Raw genomic sequence first — 19475 nt, 5'->3', positions numbered from 1 at the left:
GCCTGGCTGTGTGCCCAAGTTACCTCAAGTTGGGAGACTCAAAGCCCTGAGGATGTGGTGGACATGTGTGAGCACAGTCACCTGTGTGCCCTGCCCAGGCCCTGCAGTGCTATTGTGAAGTCTCTCAGGGTCAGACACTGGGCCCAGTGGTGGTGTCGGCTGGTGAAACCCACCCCCTCGTTTGCTCACTAGTGACTGCTGAGTGCTGTATAGAGAAGCTGGAGTTTGCGGGTCGTGAGTGTCTGTGGCCCAGTGTGCTGCAGCCTCATTCTCAGCATGGAGCCAGCTCCACCTTCTGTCAGCATCACTTAGAGAAAACGAGGTGGTTTCAGCCAATTGGACTCCCGGCCTTGCCTGTTGGTGTCAACAAGCCAGGGCACCTCTGACCTTTAGTTCTTCATCTCCAAAGTGTGTGTGTGTGTGTGTGTGTGTGTGTGTGTGTGTGTGTGTGTGTGTGTGTGTGTGTGTGTGTGTGTGTGTGTGTGTGTGTGTGTGTGTGTGTGTGTGTGTGTGTGTGTGTGTGTGGTGTGGTGTGTGTGTGTGTGTGTGTGTGTGTGGTGTGTGTGTGTGTGTGTGTGTGTGTGTGTGTGTGTGTGTGTGTGTGTGTGTGTGTGTGTGTGTGTGTGGTGTGTGTGTGTGTGTGTGTGTGTGTGTGTGTGTGTGTGTGTGTGTGTGGTGTGTGTGTGTGTGTGGTGTGTGTGTGTGTGGTGTATGTGTGTGTGTGGTGTGTGTGTGTGGTGTGTGTGTGTGGTGTGTGTGGTGTGTGTGGTGTGTGTGGTGTGTGTGTGTTGTCAGTATTTATACCCTACCACTGTGGTAGGACAGCATAGCAGGGGTGTTCTCTCTACCTCTCTCTCTTCCTGCCCCACCCCTCCTCCTCTCCCCTGCGCCCCCCCCACACATGCGTGCGCACACACACACACAACACACACACACACACTACACACACACACCACACACACACACTCACACACCACACACACACAACACACACACACACACACACACACACACACACACACACACACACACACACACACACCACACACACACACACACCACACACCACACACACACACACCACACACACACCACACACACACACACCACACACACACACTCACACACACACACACACCACACACACACACCACACACATACACACACACTTACCTAAAAGGTCATAAAAGGCTGTTGATCGTGACTAAAGACTTCTCTATTGATAATTGCCTATATTGTAACTAAGGAAGAAATGACAGTGTTCCCATTTGCTGCTGCATGGTGGCATGTCTCCCTTTTCCATCTGTGTGTCATGTTTGTTTTTCTGAGGTACTGCTCCGGTGGCACACATGTGTTAGCAGTGGTGGAAGCTGACCTCCTTCCTTGGGTTTTGGGCTGAAAACACTCAGTCTTTGCTTGTTTGGTTTGACGATGCAGGCTGGGGCTTGTGGAGCCACCATCTTTCAATCTGAGAGAACGCCAAGTGGGATGGGATGGTCACACTGTCCTGCCCTGCAGTTACCATGAGAGACTAGGGTAGCTGGTCTTTAAACACGGAGCCAACCTGATATTTTGACCCCTCGGGATGTGTGACGGTTTGTGTGTCTTGCTGGATGCCTTTGGAATGGTGGAAGTGCAGGGAGAGATGGGGAGGGGAAGTGGGGGATGTGGCTTGCAGTTGGTTTCCGTGGCTTCTCTTGCAGTTGGTTTCCGTGGCTTCTCTTGCAGTTGGTTTCCGTGGCTTCTCTTGCAGTTGGTTTCCGTGGCTTCTCTTGCAGTTGGTTTCCGTGGCTTCTCTTGCAGTTGGTTTCCGTGGCTTCTCTTGCAGTTGGTTTCCGTGGCTTCTCTTGCAGTTGGTTTCCGTGGCTTCTCTTGCAGTTGGTTTCCGTGGCTTCTCTTGCAGTTGGTTTCCGTGGCTTCTCTTGCAGTTGGTTTCCGTGGCTTCTCTTGCAGTTGGTTTCCGTGGCTTCTCTTGCAGTTGGTTTCCGTGGCTTCTCTTGCAGTGAGTTTCCGTGGCTTCTCTTGTAGTTGGTTTCCGTGGCTTCTCTTGCAATGAGTTTCCGTGGCTTCTCTTGTAGTGAGTTTCCGTGGCTTCTCTTGCAGTTGGTTTCTCTGGCTTCTCTTGCAGTTGGTTTCTCTGGCTTCTCTTGCAGTTGGTTTCCATGGCTTCTCTTGCAGTTAGTTTCCATGGCTTGTTGACTTTGACCCCAGGACAAGTAGCAGGAAGGGAAAACTCATGCTGGTTCTTGTGGTACTCCAGGCTCTGGTGTCTGTCTGTCTGCCTGTCTGTCTGCTAAAGGGTTTTTAGATCTCTAGGTCTAGATGCCTCACATCTAGAAAGGGCTCATTGTAGCTGCCTGGTAGAAAGCTGTCCTTGCCCAGTTCTGTGACATTGTAGGATAAGACACAAGGTGCAATTATGCCCTGACACCTTCCGTGCTATTTGCCAAACCACAGGGAGTTTGAATTGAGTTTGTCTTGATTTCTGTCAAGCAGCAGAAATGTCATGGAATGTTCTGGACCGAATGATTCCAGGGAGTTTTTGCAGAGCCCTCAGAATGGACAAGGGAAAGGGCAGAAGGGAGCTCACCGACTCAGCCAGTCTTTCCGGCTAGGTAAGGCTTGGTTTGAACAGCTCGTGGGCCGTGGGCCGTGGGCCGTGGCCCATGCATGCGGAGCCCTGTCCTGTGCATCTGCTTCTTTTTCACGTCTCCGTGTGTTACGCTCTGTTCATGGTGATTTCCGTACCTTCTGGATAACATATTACTTTTCTACCACAGACACCCCGACTGAGCTGAGGCCCAAGAGTACCAAAGGGGGCCAGCTGAATGAATCCATATTTCTCCTCAGGTATGTAAAACCCTGCTGTGAGAAGAGCGAGCCTAGAGACAAGTGCTGCTCTGGGGGAGACGGTTAGAGATAGAGGATGGTGTTTGTATCACATGCCCCTGCACTCCACTGTGAACTGCTGCCCAGTGGAATCTAGGTTTTGTATGTGTTTTAAAAATTGTTTATTTGGGGTCTGGAGAGATGGATCAGTAGTTAAGAGTGCTTGATGCTCTTCAGTTTCCAGGGCTCAGGTTGGGCAGCTCACAACCATCTATAACTCCAGCTCCAGGGGATCAGATGCCCTCCTCTGGCCTCCTTGGGTACTGCACCCATGTGCATAGACAAACATGTACATACAGTTTTAAAAAACGGCTTATTTTATTTTGTATTTGTAAATATTAAAATCTTTTCTCTCGGAACTTTGTCTTCTGATGAAAATGAATTTGAAATTTCAAAAGTCCAGCCCCCTTATTTGGGTAAGGTTTTATAGAAAGGAGAGGCTGTACTTCTCCCTTGTCTGAGTCCCCTCCTTCTTCTCTCCTTCCCTCCCGTCCTCTCTTCCCTTTGCCTTTCTTCCATCCATGCCGGGTGTCACACATGCTAAGCAGAAGCTCTCCTAGTGAGTGACACCATGGCCTGTGTGTTGTGTTCTTGAGATATATTTTACACAAGACACAAACAATATTTATAGCCACTGAAAGACAACAGCTACAACCAACCTAGTTTGTTTTTAAGTAATTAGGGGCCAATGAATTCAATAGATTTAAGATTTTCTGGGTGTGCAGGTCTCTGTCTTTCTGGTAGAGCACTTTCTTATAATACACAAAGTCTGAGGTTCAATCCTCAGTACATTTAAAGGAAAAGACAGTCTTATACAGGAGTTTTATTTCATTTAATCTATAATAATGCATTCACATTTGTTGATCTGTTTTGTGCTTATTTGAGTATGAAGTATGATACATTTATTTATTTATAGTTTAGGCAATTTTAGTCGATGCTCTTAGAACCAGGTCTTTACAACGTCTGGTATTTTATGTTAAAAACTCACTTAGTGAATGAGTGAGCAGGAGGTGGAGGAGACGTGATCCCCTGGGATTTGCAGGAGGTTATGCTATGTAAGCGGACTCTGATGGAGCGGAGGCTTTCTCAAAATGTGAAGGGGAGTGTGGTGGCCGACGAGGGAGGGACAGACGTGCACACGCATGCAATGTTCCCGTGAAAGTCATTATGCAGTGTGATGAACAGATGCTTGGGAAGCACTAAGCATGCAGCAAAAGTGCAAAAAGAAAAGATTGCATTGTATGCAGCATGCAATCTGGAAATGAGTAGCTGGCTATCCAGAAAGTTACCAGCAGAGCCGAGCCGAGCAGTTACAGGGAGGGGAAGGTAAGGGGCTCAGCAGGTGAAAGTGTTTGCCACACAGCTGGAGACCTGAGTTGGGGAGGAGATACCAGAGCAGAGCACAGAATTGTCCTCAGACCTCCACACGAGTGAGTGGCATGTGTATTCCCACTTAATGACACTTCTTAAAAGAAGCAGCTACAAAAATTATAGAGTCATTAAGCACAAGTTAGGCTTCAGGCTTTTTATGTGCTGAGTTCCTGTGCAAGAGGTGTGGAGCCCTTCACGCCACCCTTCCTGCCAGGAGAGGAGTGGAGGTTATCGTTTCTGCAGCCCGTGATGGAAAGCTGTTGTGTTTTCCAGTTCACGGCCCACTCCAAGGACTAGTGCCATGGTGGGATTAAGTCCCGGAGAAGGTGAGGACACCAGCTCGCCACAGACCTCTCCTTTATCCAAGGTGAGCAGCCGTGGGATTTATGATACATTACAGAAGCACGTAACAGTAATTAAAGTTGAGGTGTGAACCCTGCTGTGAGAATGACATTGGCCACGGCCAAGCCCCCCCCCCACAGTTGCTTCACGGTTGCTTTTCAGCAGTGATTATATTGAGTGCACCCACTTAGAGTGGGCGTTTGATAGGCTTTTACTGGATTCACAGGTTGTCAGCAGGAGATCTTTTTTCATTACTCTATAAAGAAGTCCTGTAGCTGTTTGCTGTCAGCCTCAGTCCCTCCACTTGTCCCTGCTCCTGCTCCGTGGGTCTTCCCAAGTCTGCCTGTTCTGGACACTTCATGTAAATGACTGCAGAACATATAGTCATTAATTGTTTAATTATGGTTTGTGTGTGTGCACGCATGTATGTGCGTGTGAGCATAGTGTGTGCTGTGGATTGCACAGACACAATGCAAAATATATACATATTGCTGTTAGCATTTCAGCTGGAATGTTTAAAATGCTGGATTTTAATTTCATGAATATTCAGTAAGACAGAAGTAGTTGTGTGTTTTGTGGATGAAGGATGGGCAGGACCCATCATAAGAAACAAAACTAGCCTGGCATTGGTGGCGCACACCTTTAATCCCAGCACTCGGGAGGCAGAGGCAGTCGGATCTCTGTGAGTTTGAGACCAGCCTGGTCTACAAGAGCTAGTTCCAGGACAGCCTCCAAAGACACAGAGAAACCCTGTCTCGGAAAACCAAAACCAAACCAAACCAAAATTAAACTAAACTAAACCAAACCTTAGCCAGTGTGAAGTTGCCTTTATTTCACAATGTGGAAAGTCTGTGGTGCAGTCCTGACGAGCCCAGTGGTGAGAGCTGTTGGTGTGACTGAGCAGTCAGTGGTGAGAACTGCTGGTGTGACTGAGCAGTCAGTCAGCGGTGAGATCTGCTGGTGTGACTGAGCTGTCAGTCAGCGGTGAGATCTGCTGGTGTGACTGAGCAGTCAGTGGTGAGATCTGCTGGTGTGACTGAGCAGTCAGTCAGCGGTGAGATCTGCTGGTGTGACTGATCAGTCAGTCAGCGGTGAGATCTGCTGGTGTGACTGAGCAGTCAGTCAGCGGTGAGATCTGCTGGTGTGACTGAGCTGTCAGTCAGCGGTGAGATCTGCTGGTGTGACTGAGCAGTCAGCGGTGAGAACTGTTGGTGTGACTGAGCAGTCAGTGGTGAGAACTGCTGGTGTGACTGAGCAGTCAGTGGTGAGATCTGCTGGTGTGACTGAGCAGTCAGTCAGTGGTGAGAACTGCTGGTGTGACTGAGCAGTCAGCGGTGAGATCTGCTGGTGTGACTGAGCAGTCAGTCAGCGGTGAGAGCTGCTGGTGTGACTGAGCTGTCAGTCAGTGGTGAGATCTGCTGGTGTGACTGAGCCAGCGGTGTCAACTGTTGGTGTGACTGGCCAGTTGCTTTCTGAGACTTTTTCATGGGTAAAATGGGAACAACACTGTTGAGGATTTGTGTGAGGATCAGCCAGGCTGATGGAGTCTCCATGGCACTTGGAGTTCATCGACACAGGTGTCCTGTCACTCTCCATTACAAATGCAAAGTGTGACTTTTGCCCTTGTTCCAGATGACATGTGGACGTCTGAGCCGGGGGACCCTGGAATCCCAGATGAGAGTGCTGATCTACACAGACTCGGATCTTGTGATCACCCCAATTATCGACAACCCCAAGGTGCACAGAGAACTTGAGGGCAGGGTGGGGCGGGGAGGTCAGAACATTCAATGCCTTACTGTCTTTCTCCCGTGTGACACACGGCCCGTCTGCAGGCTCTGCTGTCTGTCACTTGTCTGCTTGTCCTGTGTGCCACGTGTCCCCTCTGTGCCCTGCTCTCCCTTCGCTTGCACCCACTGCAGTGGGGATTTTCTCCCTGCTCACTGCTGAGCAGGGCCACTGACCTCCAGACCCCAGACCTCAGCTCTCAGTCTCCGTCTGTGTTTATGAAGTGAGTCCCACTTGATGCTCAGGTCGCTAGGGTGTGGCTGAGCAGAGCTCACTGGCTGGGGAAGAGCGGGCAGGCCCCACAGACCCAGTCTCTTGCGTGGCGTTCAGACTGATGGGGAGACAGCATGGCCCTGGGGTTTCAGCTCCCAGTGTGCTCTCTGCTTCTGTAACAACAGTGTGTTGCGAGGGTCACAAGGACTCACTGTATAGCTTCGTCTGTCTGTCTGTCTGCTTTGACCTCAGCCACACACTCAGTCTCTGCTTCCCACTCTGTCTTAACCCTGCAGCTTTATTGCTCGCAAATGTCTTTCCACATTAATCTGTGGTGGTTTCCCTGCTCTCCTGTGGGAACGTGTTGATTTCCGAGACAGCCAGCCTTTCCTTACATGACCATCTCCCAGAATGGAGTCTTTCCATGAGTCAGACTCTGACAGAGAGGCTGGATCTGCTAGGCCTGATGGGTAATGGCGTGCTCTCCCAGTGGGCTTTCTAGAGCAGCCTGGGATTCCACGGCTGAGAGTCTCTTCCTTTATTTCCTTACTTAAGGTTTCTGGGAAATGTCAGCAAGTAGAAATTTGTTTTTTACATTACTTTTTTCTTTTCTTTTCTTTTTTTTTTTTGAGACAGGGTTTCTCTGTGTAGCCCTGGCTGTTCTGGAACTCATTGTGTAGATCAGGCTGGCTGAGAACTCAGCGATCCGCCTGTCTCTGCCTCCTGAGTGCTGGGATTAAAGGCGTGTGCCACCACTGCCTGGCCTTAAACTATTTTAACCTAAAACACTTTAAGCTATATTTTAAAAATGTGTTTTAGACTCAGGGAGCGGGTTCAGGGTTCTAGGAGGTCTTGCTTGCCGTTACTCTGCCAACCTGAGTCACCGGAGGCCCTCGGGTTGTCGGGCCAAGTTAGCGGCCCCAGATTCCAGACATGGTGCCTCTGTTGTCCATTGCCTGCTCTAGGCCTGCATCACACTTGAGCCTCCTCCGTCTCCTGTGGTCTGTGCCTGTCTGTCACGGCTGGTGACGCTCAGGTTTTTCATGACCGTAGCACTTTGCTGACTGATAGTCAGGTATTTTGTGGAGTGTTTTTAGCTAAAATTTATCTGAGGATTTCTCGTGGTTGGAATAACATGAATTATGGCATCACATTAGAGAAAGGCTGTCATTTTTTATCATTTTTGTCAAGAACGCTGTCTGTCTGTGAGGGTTTAAGACAGCAACACAGAGTTCTGCACAAGTTAGACTTGATCAGCTCTCAAGCGTAGGCCCTCTCATCCAAACTTCCATAGTCAGCCGCTGGTTTCTTCACCACACCATTTCTCAAATGAAGTGTGTGGTAAACTATTTATGTGTTAGTATCTTCTGGACGGGCTCTTCCCTTCTCAAGCCCTCTCCCACCTCTGTCTGATTCCCACCCCTTCCTCTGACCCTGTCCAGGTCACATCAGCCTACCCACTTGCTTCTTTATTGTTTTTAAGAAGTGTCTTCCTATGAAGTATCTGTCTACAGTTTTGTCCTACCCGTTTTGAATTGTGAAATGTTAAGGATTTTATTGTTTAACAGATAATTTGCCTTGTTTTCTCATTTAGAGTTTCTGGTAGTAGGGTCATGAGTTTTACAACTTTGTACCTCCTTAGGTCAGGACCCAGTAGATACTTTTCAGATGCCTTGATTTCTTTTTAATATTTATTGATTTTATGCATGAGTGCTCTATCTCATGCATACCTTTACGCCAGAAGAGGGCAGCAAGTCCCATTAGAGATGGTTGTGAGCCACCATGTAGTTGCTGGGAATTGAACTCATGACCTCTGGAAGGTCAGGCACTGCTCTTAACTGCTGAGCCATCTCTCCAGCCTGATGCCTTGATTTCTAATGAGAGGCTGATTAGCAGCCAGTTGAGCTAGGAAGCCTACAGGCAGAGCTCTCTACAGGTTTCTGTCATACTGAAGACATTGGTTGAAATGTAAAGAAGCAATCTGTATTTACATCTTTTAATCTCACATGGCATTGTTGCATTCTTTTTCCCTGCTGGGGCTTTGAGATAGGGTCTCACTCACCCTCCTGCCTGTATCTCCTGGGGCTGGGGCCACTGGGTTTGCTCCACACATGCCCTGGATCCTTTTGATGACAGCTAAGTTTCATATGGTTCTTTTGTGGCCTTGTTGATCTGTGGATTCAGAGACGCAACTGTTGAGCTGAAAAGTTTCTCAGTGTTTTTTCCTGCTGCAGATAATCAAACAGCCTACAATCAAGTTTGATCCAAAAATCTTGCACCTACCAGCATATTCTGGTAAGATCACCTGGCTCATCACACATGCTTTGTAAGCAGATGTAAATATGAACTTTATTTACTTGCCAATGGAATGTTTGTGTGAAGAATAACTCATTACCTGTTTTCTTGTCAGTGATCTTGGGCTGCATCCTGCACAGAAGTCAATTGCAAATGTATCTTTACCAGCTGTTGATTTTCCTCTTTGCCCTTGTGGGTGGGGGAAGCTCCTGGGGTGCTGGAATAGAAGACTTAAAGAAACCAACTTAAAAGTTTGTACAGGTCAAGCTCGCAAACCAAGAGCAAGCCCCAAGGAGGGACCAAAGGGAAGCAGAATCATAGTGTGGCCAGCATCAAGGACCTTTACTTATAAAAACCAGGGAAGCACTCAGTCCTTGCCTGAGAGCTGGAGAACATTTGTAATTTTTAAAAAAGATTTATTTATTATTTATCATGTATACAGTGCATGCCAGAAGAGGGCACCAGATCTCATTACAGTTGGTTGTGAGCCTCTGGGAATTGAACTCAGGACCTCTGGAAGAGCAACCAGTGTTCTTAATCTCTGAGCCATCTCTCCAGCCCCACATTTGTAATTTTTGTAAATGAATCCATCTGTAGGTAGAGATCAGCCAAAATTGGTGCATTTAGATGCTCTTCCTGTGTTTTGTCTTTGGTTTGTGTGAGAAGCTAGAGGCTGGAGTCCAGATTTTGCCAGCCACACTACTGAGCTGGGTATGGTTAACAATAATTTTTTTAGACTTCTAAAATGTGTGTGGATGTGTGTGGACATACCTCTGTGTGCGTGTGTGTACATGTGTGTGTGTGTGGGTATGTGTGTGTGTGTGTGTGTGTGTGTGTGTGTGTGTATGTGTGTGTGTATATATGTGTGTGTGTGTGTATGTGTGTGTGTATATGTGTGTGTGTGTGTGTGTATGTGTGTGTGTGTGTGTTTGTGTTTGTGTGTTTGTGTTTGTGTGTGTGTGGTTGCACACAGGTAAGTGAGGGTGCGTGTGCCTGAGAATATGTTAGACATATGCTGCCCACCTCTTTTGAGACAAGGTCACTCATTGGTCTGGAACTCACCAATCAGGCTAGACTGACTGGCCAGTTAGCCCCAGGGATCCTCCTGTCTTCACCACCTGAGTGCCAGGATTACAAGTGCAGCTTTTTTTTTTTTTTTTTTTTTTTTTTATGTGGAGTCTGGTCCTCATGCTTGAAAGGCCAGCCATCTCCATGGCTCCCTGACATCTAAAGACGTTGAGCCAGGCGGTGGTGGCGCATGCCTTTAATCCTAGCACTCAGGAGGCAGAGGCAGGTGGATCTCTGTGAATTCGAGACCAGCCTGGTCTAAAAGAGCTAGTTGCAGGACAGCCTCCAAAGCCACAGAGAAACCTTGTCTCTGGGGGAGGGCCAGGAGATATTATTATTATTATTATCATTACTATTGTTATTTTGGCAGTTCAGTGACACGGTTAAGCCTCTCTGGGTAGAGAAGGACATCAAGTGGAGTCTCCTCAGAATGGGGGGGGGGGTTTGGTGCTGTCATGCAGTAGTTGCTCTGCCTCATCCCAGCTCTCAAGTTCCCGGTTCTGCTTCTCACACAATGCCTGCTCAGCCCTTCCCACGTCACGCACGCCACTACCTCTCCTTCCTTCCTTCTGCAGTGGACAAGCTGCAGGTTCTGAAGGACCAAGACTGGAATGACTTCCTGCAGCAGGTGTGCTCCCAGATAGACTCCATCGAGAAGAGCGCAGGGACCTTGCGAGCCAAGCTGAACCTCCTGTGCTATCTGTGTGTGGTGGCCACTCACAGGGAGGTGGCCACCAGGCTGCTCCATTCCCCGCTGGTAGGTACTGCAGGGTGACTCGCCTCCCAGGGACCCACCACCTGCCTCCTGCTCTTGGCCTTTGTGTTTCAAGGAGCTTGGGGCCTGGGCTTCAGCTCAGCTGCTCAGCAGCAGAGTGGTTCCTTAGCCTGACCACTCACTGGGGTTCTGCCCTTGGCACTGAAGCAGACAGTAAAAACAATAAACCACAGACTATTTATGTGGCGGGACTGGGGATTGAACCCCGGGGGCTGACACAGGCTAAGCAAGGGCTCTCCCACTGAACCACATCTGGCCCTAGTTTTTCTTTGGAGCTACACTCTCAATTTCCCATGTTTGCCTTGAATTCGTTCTGTAGCCTAGTTGGGTCCTGAGCTTATGATCCTGCTGCCTCAACTTAGCAAGTTGCTGGGATTATAGGTCCATGTCACCAGGCCCAGTTGGTTACAATTCTAATTTGATGTGATTACAAAGAAAACAGGTGATTTATTGATACTGTAGGTTCATGAAAATTACCCTCAACCCCTTCCTTGAAGCAGTGTGTAGATGGTGATTTCCAGCTGTGGCCTTTGTAATGTTCAGCTTTCCATTTTTGTTACATGTTGATCGGGAGCCACTGTAACTGTTTATAACCCCCGGGTGGGGGGGTGGGGGTGGGGGGGTGGAAGGGGACACACCTTCATGCTGTCGAGAACTCAGGTGGCCTGGGCTCCTGTTCTGGGTCACCTGGATAGACAACGGGGTCTCTGATGTATAAAAGGATATTAAGCCTTAAAGTCTTCACTTTCTGTTCTCCTGGGAGAATTAATCCTTGCTGGGCCTCGTTGGTAACCCCTGGGGGTTGTGGAGTTCCTCAAGCCACCCTCTGGAAGGAACGACAGTGGTCGGGTGATGCTCTTTATTGGTCCCCAAAGTCAGCCTGAAGAAGTTCCAGTTTATTTGGTCCTAAGTCAATATGACAGTTGCTTGTGGGTGTCTGTTGGGTGTGGGGAGCCAAATATTAGGGACTAGTAAGTGTTAGGACAAATCAAACACCTTGTTCTTTTGTTTTTTATTTCTGTGTGTGTGTGTGTGTGTGTGTGTGTGTGTGTGTGTCCAGGCACGCACCAGGTGCTCTTGGAGGCCAGAAGAAGGTGTGCGATTCCCTGGAGCTGAGGTTACAGGTGCTTGCTTGCAGGCCACAGTGTGGGTGCTGGGAACTGAACCTGGGTTCTCTGCAGAGCACATGCTCTTAATTGCTGAGCCGCCCTGTTGTCAATTTTCATTTATGTTTATCTTGTTGGCCACTGGCTGTGTTCGTATGTCTGTCATCTGTCCTTCGCATGTCTGTCGTCCGCCCGTGATTGCCTTCATGGGGCAGCTCTCCGCAGCTGTGCACATCTCCCTGTTAACTGAGGCGTTGCTTTGGTGCCCTTCTGAATGAAACTTACATTCTGATGTTTTTGTTTTTTAAACTCTAGTTCCAGTTGCTAATCCAGCATTTGCGAATAGCTCCAAACTGGGACATGTAAGTAGCATTGTATTTTAAAACATATTCTTGGGGTTTTATAGCTGTTGCCGGACACCTCATCATGAGTGCGGTCCTCAGTCATCCTCAGTGAACCTGAGGCGACCTCGGGTCACTTACAGACAAGCAGATGCAGCGAGTGCACCCTGCTTTATAGGCCCTCACTTTTCTGGGTGACCATCATGAAATGGACCCCACCTTTCGGGTTGTGCCGTCTGTCACCTCTGCCTTTCCTTCCCCAGAGTGGGAGCTTCCCCATGGTGCCATGGCAACCAATAGGACTCTTCTTCCGAGTGCTCCCTCTCTGGATGCTGCAGGCTCTGCTGTCCTTGCTGGTGGGACCTGATCACACGGTGGAACTAACTGTTTGCTGAGTCTCCACTTTCTGAGTTTATGCAGGATACAGAAGTGTGGGGTTGGAACCCCAGATCTGCCCCTGGGCAAATCACACTCACTGTGGGGTTTGTGCTTGGCCGTCTATGTGAGGCCAGAAGTTGGAGCTGCTGGTTCTGAGTCTGGGCCACGTTGGGGAGTGTTTTGATTATCTGGTCACTGTCACCAAAGAGACTCTGTGGCTGGCAGGGGTGTGACGGTAGCTACTCCTCTATGCTGGTGAAAAATACTCTGTCAACCATGGGGGTTTGCAAAAGGCTTTGGAGGGAATTTTTTCTTGTATCTTAGCCTCTGGGTAACAGCTGATCATTTTGTAACTGTGGAAACTGCTGCTGTTTGGTGGGTGTTGTTTTTTCTGGTCTGGAGCGCCCCCTTCTGACCTAAAAGTGCTTCGATTCTTTTCAGGCACTGTTTAAAAACCCTTTTTTACTATTTAAATTGAAAGGCATTTGAAAAAAAAAGTGTTGTAATATTTTTTTTTTGAGGTATAGCGTCTTACTATGTAGCCCAGGCTGGTCTCAAACTCCTAGCTTTATGCTTTCCGGAGTGCTGGTTTGAGGTGGTGTGTCGCTTTGTCCAGCCGTGGAAGTTTTGATTGGGTGAAGCAGTCAGTGGACAGTGGGCAGCTCTCTGCTAGGCCTTCTTGCTTCCTTTCAAATGCTGCTTCCAGTTTTCCCTCAGTCTTCTAAGTTTGTTTGTCATATAGGGACACAGACTTAGTGAGGCGTGGCTCCCCACATCTGCCCCTGAGTCCTCCCCAGTACAGATCACTTGCTGTGGGGATGTCTCCTGTTTTCCCCGACGGCTGCTTTTCCCAGCGGTGCTACCACACAGATAAACGAATCTCTTTCATCTCTGTAGACTGCTGAGGGGTCTGTGTCTAGTCAACCCTTCATCAAGGAGAGGGATTTCTGGTATGTTTCCATCTATGGGACTTACTTGATTGTGGTTTAAAGTTTTTGGTATTTGATGTACAAGACACACAGAAGTGGCCAGGCATGGCGGCACTCACCTGCACTCCTCAGGAAGCTGAGGCAGGAGAATCAGGAGTTCAAGGCCATCCTGGGAGCCCTGTAATAAGACCCCATCTCAAAGAACCAGCAAGAAAGAGTTGAAGCCTTTCAGGGCCGGCTCTGCTGTGGGAGGAGACACATGCTGTCCTGACCACACTTCTGAGTCTAAATTGTTTTCTCAAGTGAGTCCTGTGAAGCTTTTTCTAAGAAACCAAGGAACAGTGAGAGTGTGGATCTTAACTCTTCACCAGGTTAGATTTCAATGAGAAAAAGGTTTTAAAACTTGCTAACTCTTTCTCAATTTCATACATACGAGATGCCCTTGGATCACCCGCCCCCCCCCCCCCCGCCCCCTTATCCTTTCTCAAGTCCCTGGTTCCCACTAAGTCCCCTCCCCCAGCAAGTCCTATCATTCTTCCGTGCCTTTCTTCCCCAGTGATTTTTTTTTTTTTAAATCAACATTGCTACATTGCTTCTTTCAAATCACTGTGGAACATTGCTTAGTGCTTTATCAGCGTCCTTTTCTGTGGGACACCAGATGCCACCTCGTTAAAGCCAGTGTTTGTTAACATAGAAGAAGAGAGGCTGGAGAATGGCGCAAACAGAGGACCGGGGTCAAACCATCTGCAGCTCCAGTTCCCGGGGTCACAGCCCCCTTCTGGCCTCCTTGGGCACTGCATGCACATGGCAAAACACAAATACACGTAAAATAAAGGGGGGATTAAGCAAATTAGGAAAGTACTCACAGACTTGTGCACATCTTATCAGCCACAAACGTCTAAACTTGGACACTGTGATTCACGCTCCCTATGTTTGAGATAGGGCATTTCCCTGGACCGTGGGCCTGACCTGTCACGGTGTATGTACTGTGAGTAGGCGTGTGCATGCTCCAGGCACGCGTGGAGGACAGCCTCTCTTTTTACCACGTGGGTTCCAAGGACTGAACTCAGGCCATCAGGCTTGGTGGCTAGCATGGCGATTGTTTGATGCCTGACTGCTCTCTCTCTCTCCAGACGGTCCAAGGTTGCTCGAGTGATTGGCTTGCTGGCCCTACACACGGCAGAACTTCAGGAAAACGTGCCTGTTATTGAGGTGATGTCTCATGACTGAGGTGTTGTGTATGGTGGGAAGGATTGCCTTTGGTTTTGTAGTATAGAGAGCGCAGCTGTCATCGGACTCCATTTAATTTTAATTTGAGGAACTGCGTACGGTTGCTGTAAGACAAAGACCTTGGGGCCCTCCCGGCACTGGGCTCTAACTCAGTTCAGGCGCATGTAGAATTTGTCCTCTCGTTGGAGGCGGCAGAGGTGCCAGGCTGGCTTAGATCATAGCTCTCATTTAAGTCACTTTCTTCTGGGTGATGGGTAAGTGCTGCAAGGAGGGTGTTAGGCTGACTTGTGTGTAATGGGCTGGGCAGGCTCAGAGTGGCTGTGCACACTCTGTATCGGGCGGCTACCTCAGAGTGGCTGGCTGCACTCTGGAGAAGCTAAGAGCCTAGCAATTTCTTATGCACGGGGCTGGAGGCCTCAGCAGTCCTCATCTGGCGGCGAAGGCCTGGGACATTCCCTGAGAGACACTAATCTTTAGTCCTCTCTGGAAGGCTGAAGAAACTAGAGTCTGATGTCAGCCCAGGGTGGTGACAGCAGCAACAGGGTAGATGAACCAGCAAGATGTGGAGGCAGTCAGTCAAAAGGCAAAAAATAAAAGGGGGTGCTTTTCTGAGGACCTCCTCATGTCGGGGTTGCCTGGGGAAGGTGTTGCACTTAGGGTGTGCCATCCTACAAGTAAGCTGAGAAAGCCCTTTCAGGTCTGCCCAGAGGCTTGTGTCAGCGTTAACTCCAGCGTTAACTCACTCACCTACCCAGACACGCAGGCTCTTGCAGGCCTCCTGGTTACTCTGATGGCTGCTGACAGATGTGCTAATCAACATGGTAACATTTGAAAGCAGAAGAAGTTGTCAGTATGATGCTGTTTAGTATTCATAACGAACGCTGCATCATCTCATAGACCTGCAAATGAAAGCCAGGCCCTGTCAAAACTCAGAGCTCCACACAGTCGTAAATGCTGGCAAGCGCTGGGGGGCAGCGACTTTCCCAGGCTGCTGGTGGGAATGTAAATGGGCACAGCCATTCCAGAAAACCTGCTGTGTCCCCCAGAGCCGCAGACCTCTTTCTCTGCTGTGCAGTGTCTGTCACCCTGTGTCCCGCATGGCACGTGGGGGATGTGTATCTGTGGTTTACCTGTACCAACCCCACACCTGGCAGAACGGACAGCGTGTGGCATGCTCACCCCATGGGCCCCAGCAGACTGCAGCTCTGGGCTGGAGTGAGGCTGGTGGCTGATGCTCGTCACAAACGTGAATGGGACACACCATGAAATGACCCACCTGGGTATCCAGAAAAGTCCCCGGGGGCTGTGGCTGCCCTTTCTACAGGGCTGGCTCCCCTGCAGGTCTTGTGCTTTTGGGTTCCTTCAGGGAGCTCAGCTCTTCATTCTCACCCAGATCCCGGCCCTCTTCTGTGGCCCCTTCTCTTTGGTAGAGCACCTGGCTTCAGGGGACACACACACAGAGCCACGAGGGAGGAAGGGGACACCCACCTCTCCAGCCAGGTCAACCTGATCAACCCAGGCTGTCAATGAGGTGACAGATGCCACAACCAGGTCTCTCACATTCCCAGTTCCCTCTGAGGTGTCTGCAGGGGAAAGCTAGGCCAGAGACGAGCCCAGAGCTGAGAAACCTCCTCTGTCCTCTTGGAGTCTCATGCTAGGGTGTAACACAAATTAATAAAAGACCCAGAGACTGATATTGGGGTTCAAGCTTCAAGCTGAAGATCAGGGAAGCAAAGCAGCCGGCCACTAGCTCTCACCTCAAGCTCAGGCTGAAAGGGCTGATTCATGCTTGAGCTCTTCACCCAGTCTCAAACTGTAACCTCTCCTCAGTGTGGCTGGAGAACCAATGCCTCTCTGAGACCTTGCTTCTGTCTTATATACTTCCCTCATGTTGGGATTACAAGTGTGGGCAATAATTCTCTTTAGACTGATTCACTCTTGTGTAGATCTGGGTGGCCTTGGATTCACTGAGATCCGTCTATCTCTTAATCCTGAGTCCTAGGATTAAAGGTGTGTGCTACCACCGCCTAGCTTCTGGCTACTGGGATTAAAGGTGTGTGCCTGGCTTCTAAGGTTCGTGGCTGACTTTGCTTTCTGAATCTTCAGGCAAGCTTTAATAAATCATAAATAATATTTCACTACACACTGACTGACAGATGGTCCCCACTGAAGGAATTCCCTGGAGTCAGTGCCGAGGACATTCTCAGTCAGAGGTGATGGGCTCGCCTCTCTCCTGCCTCCGTACCTGTGGCTAGTCCGCCCCGTGCTTACTCTTGTCGTTGCTCACGGAGAGCACTGGACATTAGTTCCAGGGTCACACTGTGGCTGGCTGTCTTGGGTCATCTCCCCAAGGTTCTGGTTCCTTCCCCTGCGGTTTCCCTTCCTGGTGCTTGCTCGTGTTTTATTAGGTTGAGATGCAGGGGCATTGGGAAGCACCATTCTTGGTTTTTCCTCACTTCCTGTTTTGCAGCTTTCCCCCATGACTTTGTTTTACTTTTGTGTGTAGTGTGTGAATTTGCTTGTGTATGTGTGGGTGCATGTATGCCTGTGAAGGCCAGAGGTTGATGTCAGGTGTCTTCCACCATCATGCTCTCCAGGACCCTGTCTTTGCAGACAGGGTCTCTCACCGACTGTCTGACTGGACTGGCTAGTGTGGCTAGCTGGCTGGCTTTACACTCTGATCTTCAGGCAGGCTTTATTTGTTATGCTGTAAACACATTATCACCATATATAGTGAACTAAATTTTGTTGAATAATGGGGAGTTTACACAGTACCTTTCTGGTACCATATTTGTGTGTGTGGTGTGTGGCTGACTTGGAAATTACTCTGTGGACCAGGTTGGCCTTGAACTCACAGAGATCCACCTGCCTCTGCTTCCCAAGTTCTAGGATTAACACCATTAACAGCCATTACACCTTGCTGTATGTACATTTAATTTTTTTTAATTCTGTGCACTTTAAAATACTTTTGTTGCAGGTCACCTTCATAAAATAGGTTCTTTGAAGTCAGCCAATTACCTGAAATCCTGTCTCAAAAATAACAAACAAAATAAAAATGGCAAAGCAAAACAAAATAAAAAAATCCCCCTAATAAGATACTTATAATAGCAAAATTTTGATGAAATGCATTATTGAAATTATCATATTATAACTTTATTCTCTTAACAAGTTATATTGAATAAATTGATTTTCAGCCCAAACCTTCATTTGACCAAAATGCATCATACTTTCATATATGTGTTGACTGGATTTCAAAAATAATTTGTCAAATATTGTATATATGTCATTTCCTGAGGAATTCTGGCCCTTTGTTTTGTTTTTCCTTGGTATTTGTGTTTTGATATGAAGTTGTTACTGACTCTATGAAAGAATAAAAGAAGGTGACCTGTTTAAAAAAAAAAAAAAATTGTTGCAAGTAGTTGACTGTGTCAATTTCAGCAGCCGCTAGAGGGCAGTCAAGCACTGAGGAAAAGGCGGTATGCTTGGCAGTTTGTCTTTAACCTGGAAGTCCCTGGCACTGGGGGGTTAGCAGGCCCAGGTACTGGTTACATGGTACAGTGTTTAGAAATTTCTGCTCAGTGTCTGGCAGCTGCATCGTTCAGTTTCCGCTTGAGGGTTACCACGATGAACATGATCCCTGTCCTCCTTGGCTGCCTGTGGGCATTTCCAGGTGTGCCATGGGTGGGCCTCAGGTTCAGAACTCTTGAGGTCCAGTCTCTGGGAAACTCACTCTGACCTGCTGGGCTTCCTCAGATTTGTCGTGTCTGCTGAAGAGCGCTGGCCCAGTCTAAGGTTTCTTCTCCAGCTCTTTTATCGAATTCCCTCTGAAGAATACGGTTGTTTAACATGCTGACCAGTCTGGAGTCCCTGTGGTTCTTGAGCAACACCTCAGGACAAGCCCTGGTGTGTGGTCCCTGTGTTCGTCTCAGGAAGGCAGTGGATGCATGAGGACTGTGAGCCCCAGGACCGATGGCGCAGGTTAACCCTTTCATGAACATTTCCTTACTCTGGAAAATTTCAGAACAAAAGTAAAGTGTGTAGACAGAGGCAGCTCACTCAGTAACTGTCAACGCTGGCCGTCCCGTGTTCCTCTGTCTCCCGCCCCTTTCTCTTTCTTCTTACTCTTTCTTGCTCTTTCTTACTTTTAAAGAAAGTAAGACCAGGCTACTCATAGTTAGGATTTATTTAATTTTATTTTATTTGTGTGTCTTTGTGTGAGTGCAAATGTCCTGGAGGCCAGAAGAGGGTTTTTGGAGCGCCGGGCACTGGAATGGCCAGGTGTTTGTGACCCCTTTCATGTGGGTGCTCGAATCAAACCTGCGGGGCTGCGAGAGCAGCAGGCCACTGTGCTTAAGCTTAAGCAATCGCGGAGCCACTTCCTCAGGCCATGCTTGGGGCTTGGGGTCCCTGGATGTCACCGCGCATAGCCTCGCCTCACCTACTCTGCCTGAAAGAAACTGCTTTGGGGACTGAGTGGTGTGTGGCACACTTTTGGGGATGCCTGCACTTCATATGAACACTAGAACCCGTTCCCTCTACAGTTTTTCTTTGCAGCACTTATTATTGTAAATGTTTTTCTATTTATGACAATTTAGCTATATAAATCTCCCAAACATCCCCCTACAGCAAACCAAGAAGAGACATTTGGAGGCACAGGATAAAACATGACCCGAAGGGTGGGCCTGGCTTGTAGCTGGAGCCTGGGTATGATCATTTACAGCCGCAGCGTGGCTGATTTTAGTGAACTTGCCC

At 48.6% G+C, this 19475-nt stretch overlaps 1 protein-coding gene across 8 annotated transcripts in view; it reads left to right on the top strand.

The window, feature by feature from the left end:
- The window catches only part of Ulk4 (unc-51 like kinase 4), a 271374-nt gene that overhangs the window by 15378 nt on the left and 236521 nt on the right, over positions 1–19475 (top strand). For 7 of the 8 annotated variants that reach the window (XM_027415417.2, XM_027415412.2, XM_035444068.1 and 4 more), the window contains 8 exons: positions 2495–2616; positions 2782–2851; positions 4535–4628; positions 6236–6340; positions 8836–8896; positions 10540–10721; positions 12161–12207; positions 14627–14705. In XM_027415417.2, coding sequence (XP_027271218.1) covers positions 2495–2616; positions 2782–2851; positions 4535–4628; positions 6236–6340; positions 8836–8896; positions 10540–10721; positions 12161–12207; positions 14627–14705 — 760 coding nt within the window. The remainder of the gene's footprint in view (positions 1–2494; positions 2617–2781; positions 2852–4534; positions 4629–6235; positions 6341–8835; positions 8897–10539; positions 10722–12160; positions 12208–14626; positions 14706–19475) is intronic. The other variant, XM_027415413.2, reaches the window with a different exon arrangement.

Source organism: Cricetulus griseus, chromosome 4 (assembly GCF_003668045.3).
Source record: "Cricetulus griseus strain 17A/GY chromosome 4, alternate assembly CriGri-PICRH-1.0, whole genome shotgun sequence".
In the NCBI taxonomy this organism is placed as follows: Eukaryota; Metazoa; Chordata; class Mammalia; order Rodentia; family Cricetidae; genus Cricetulus; species Cricetulus griseus.
Note: the sequence above shows the minus strand (reverse complement) of the source record. Positions and strands in the feature narration are given on the sequence as shown.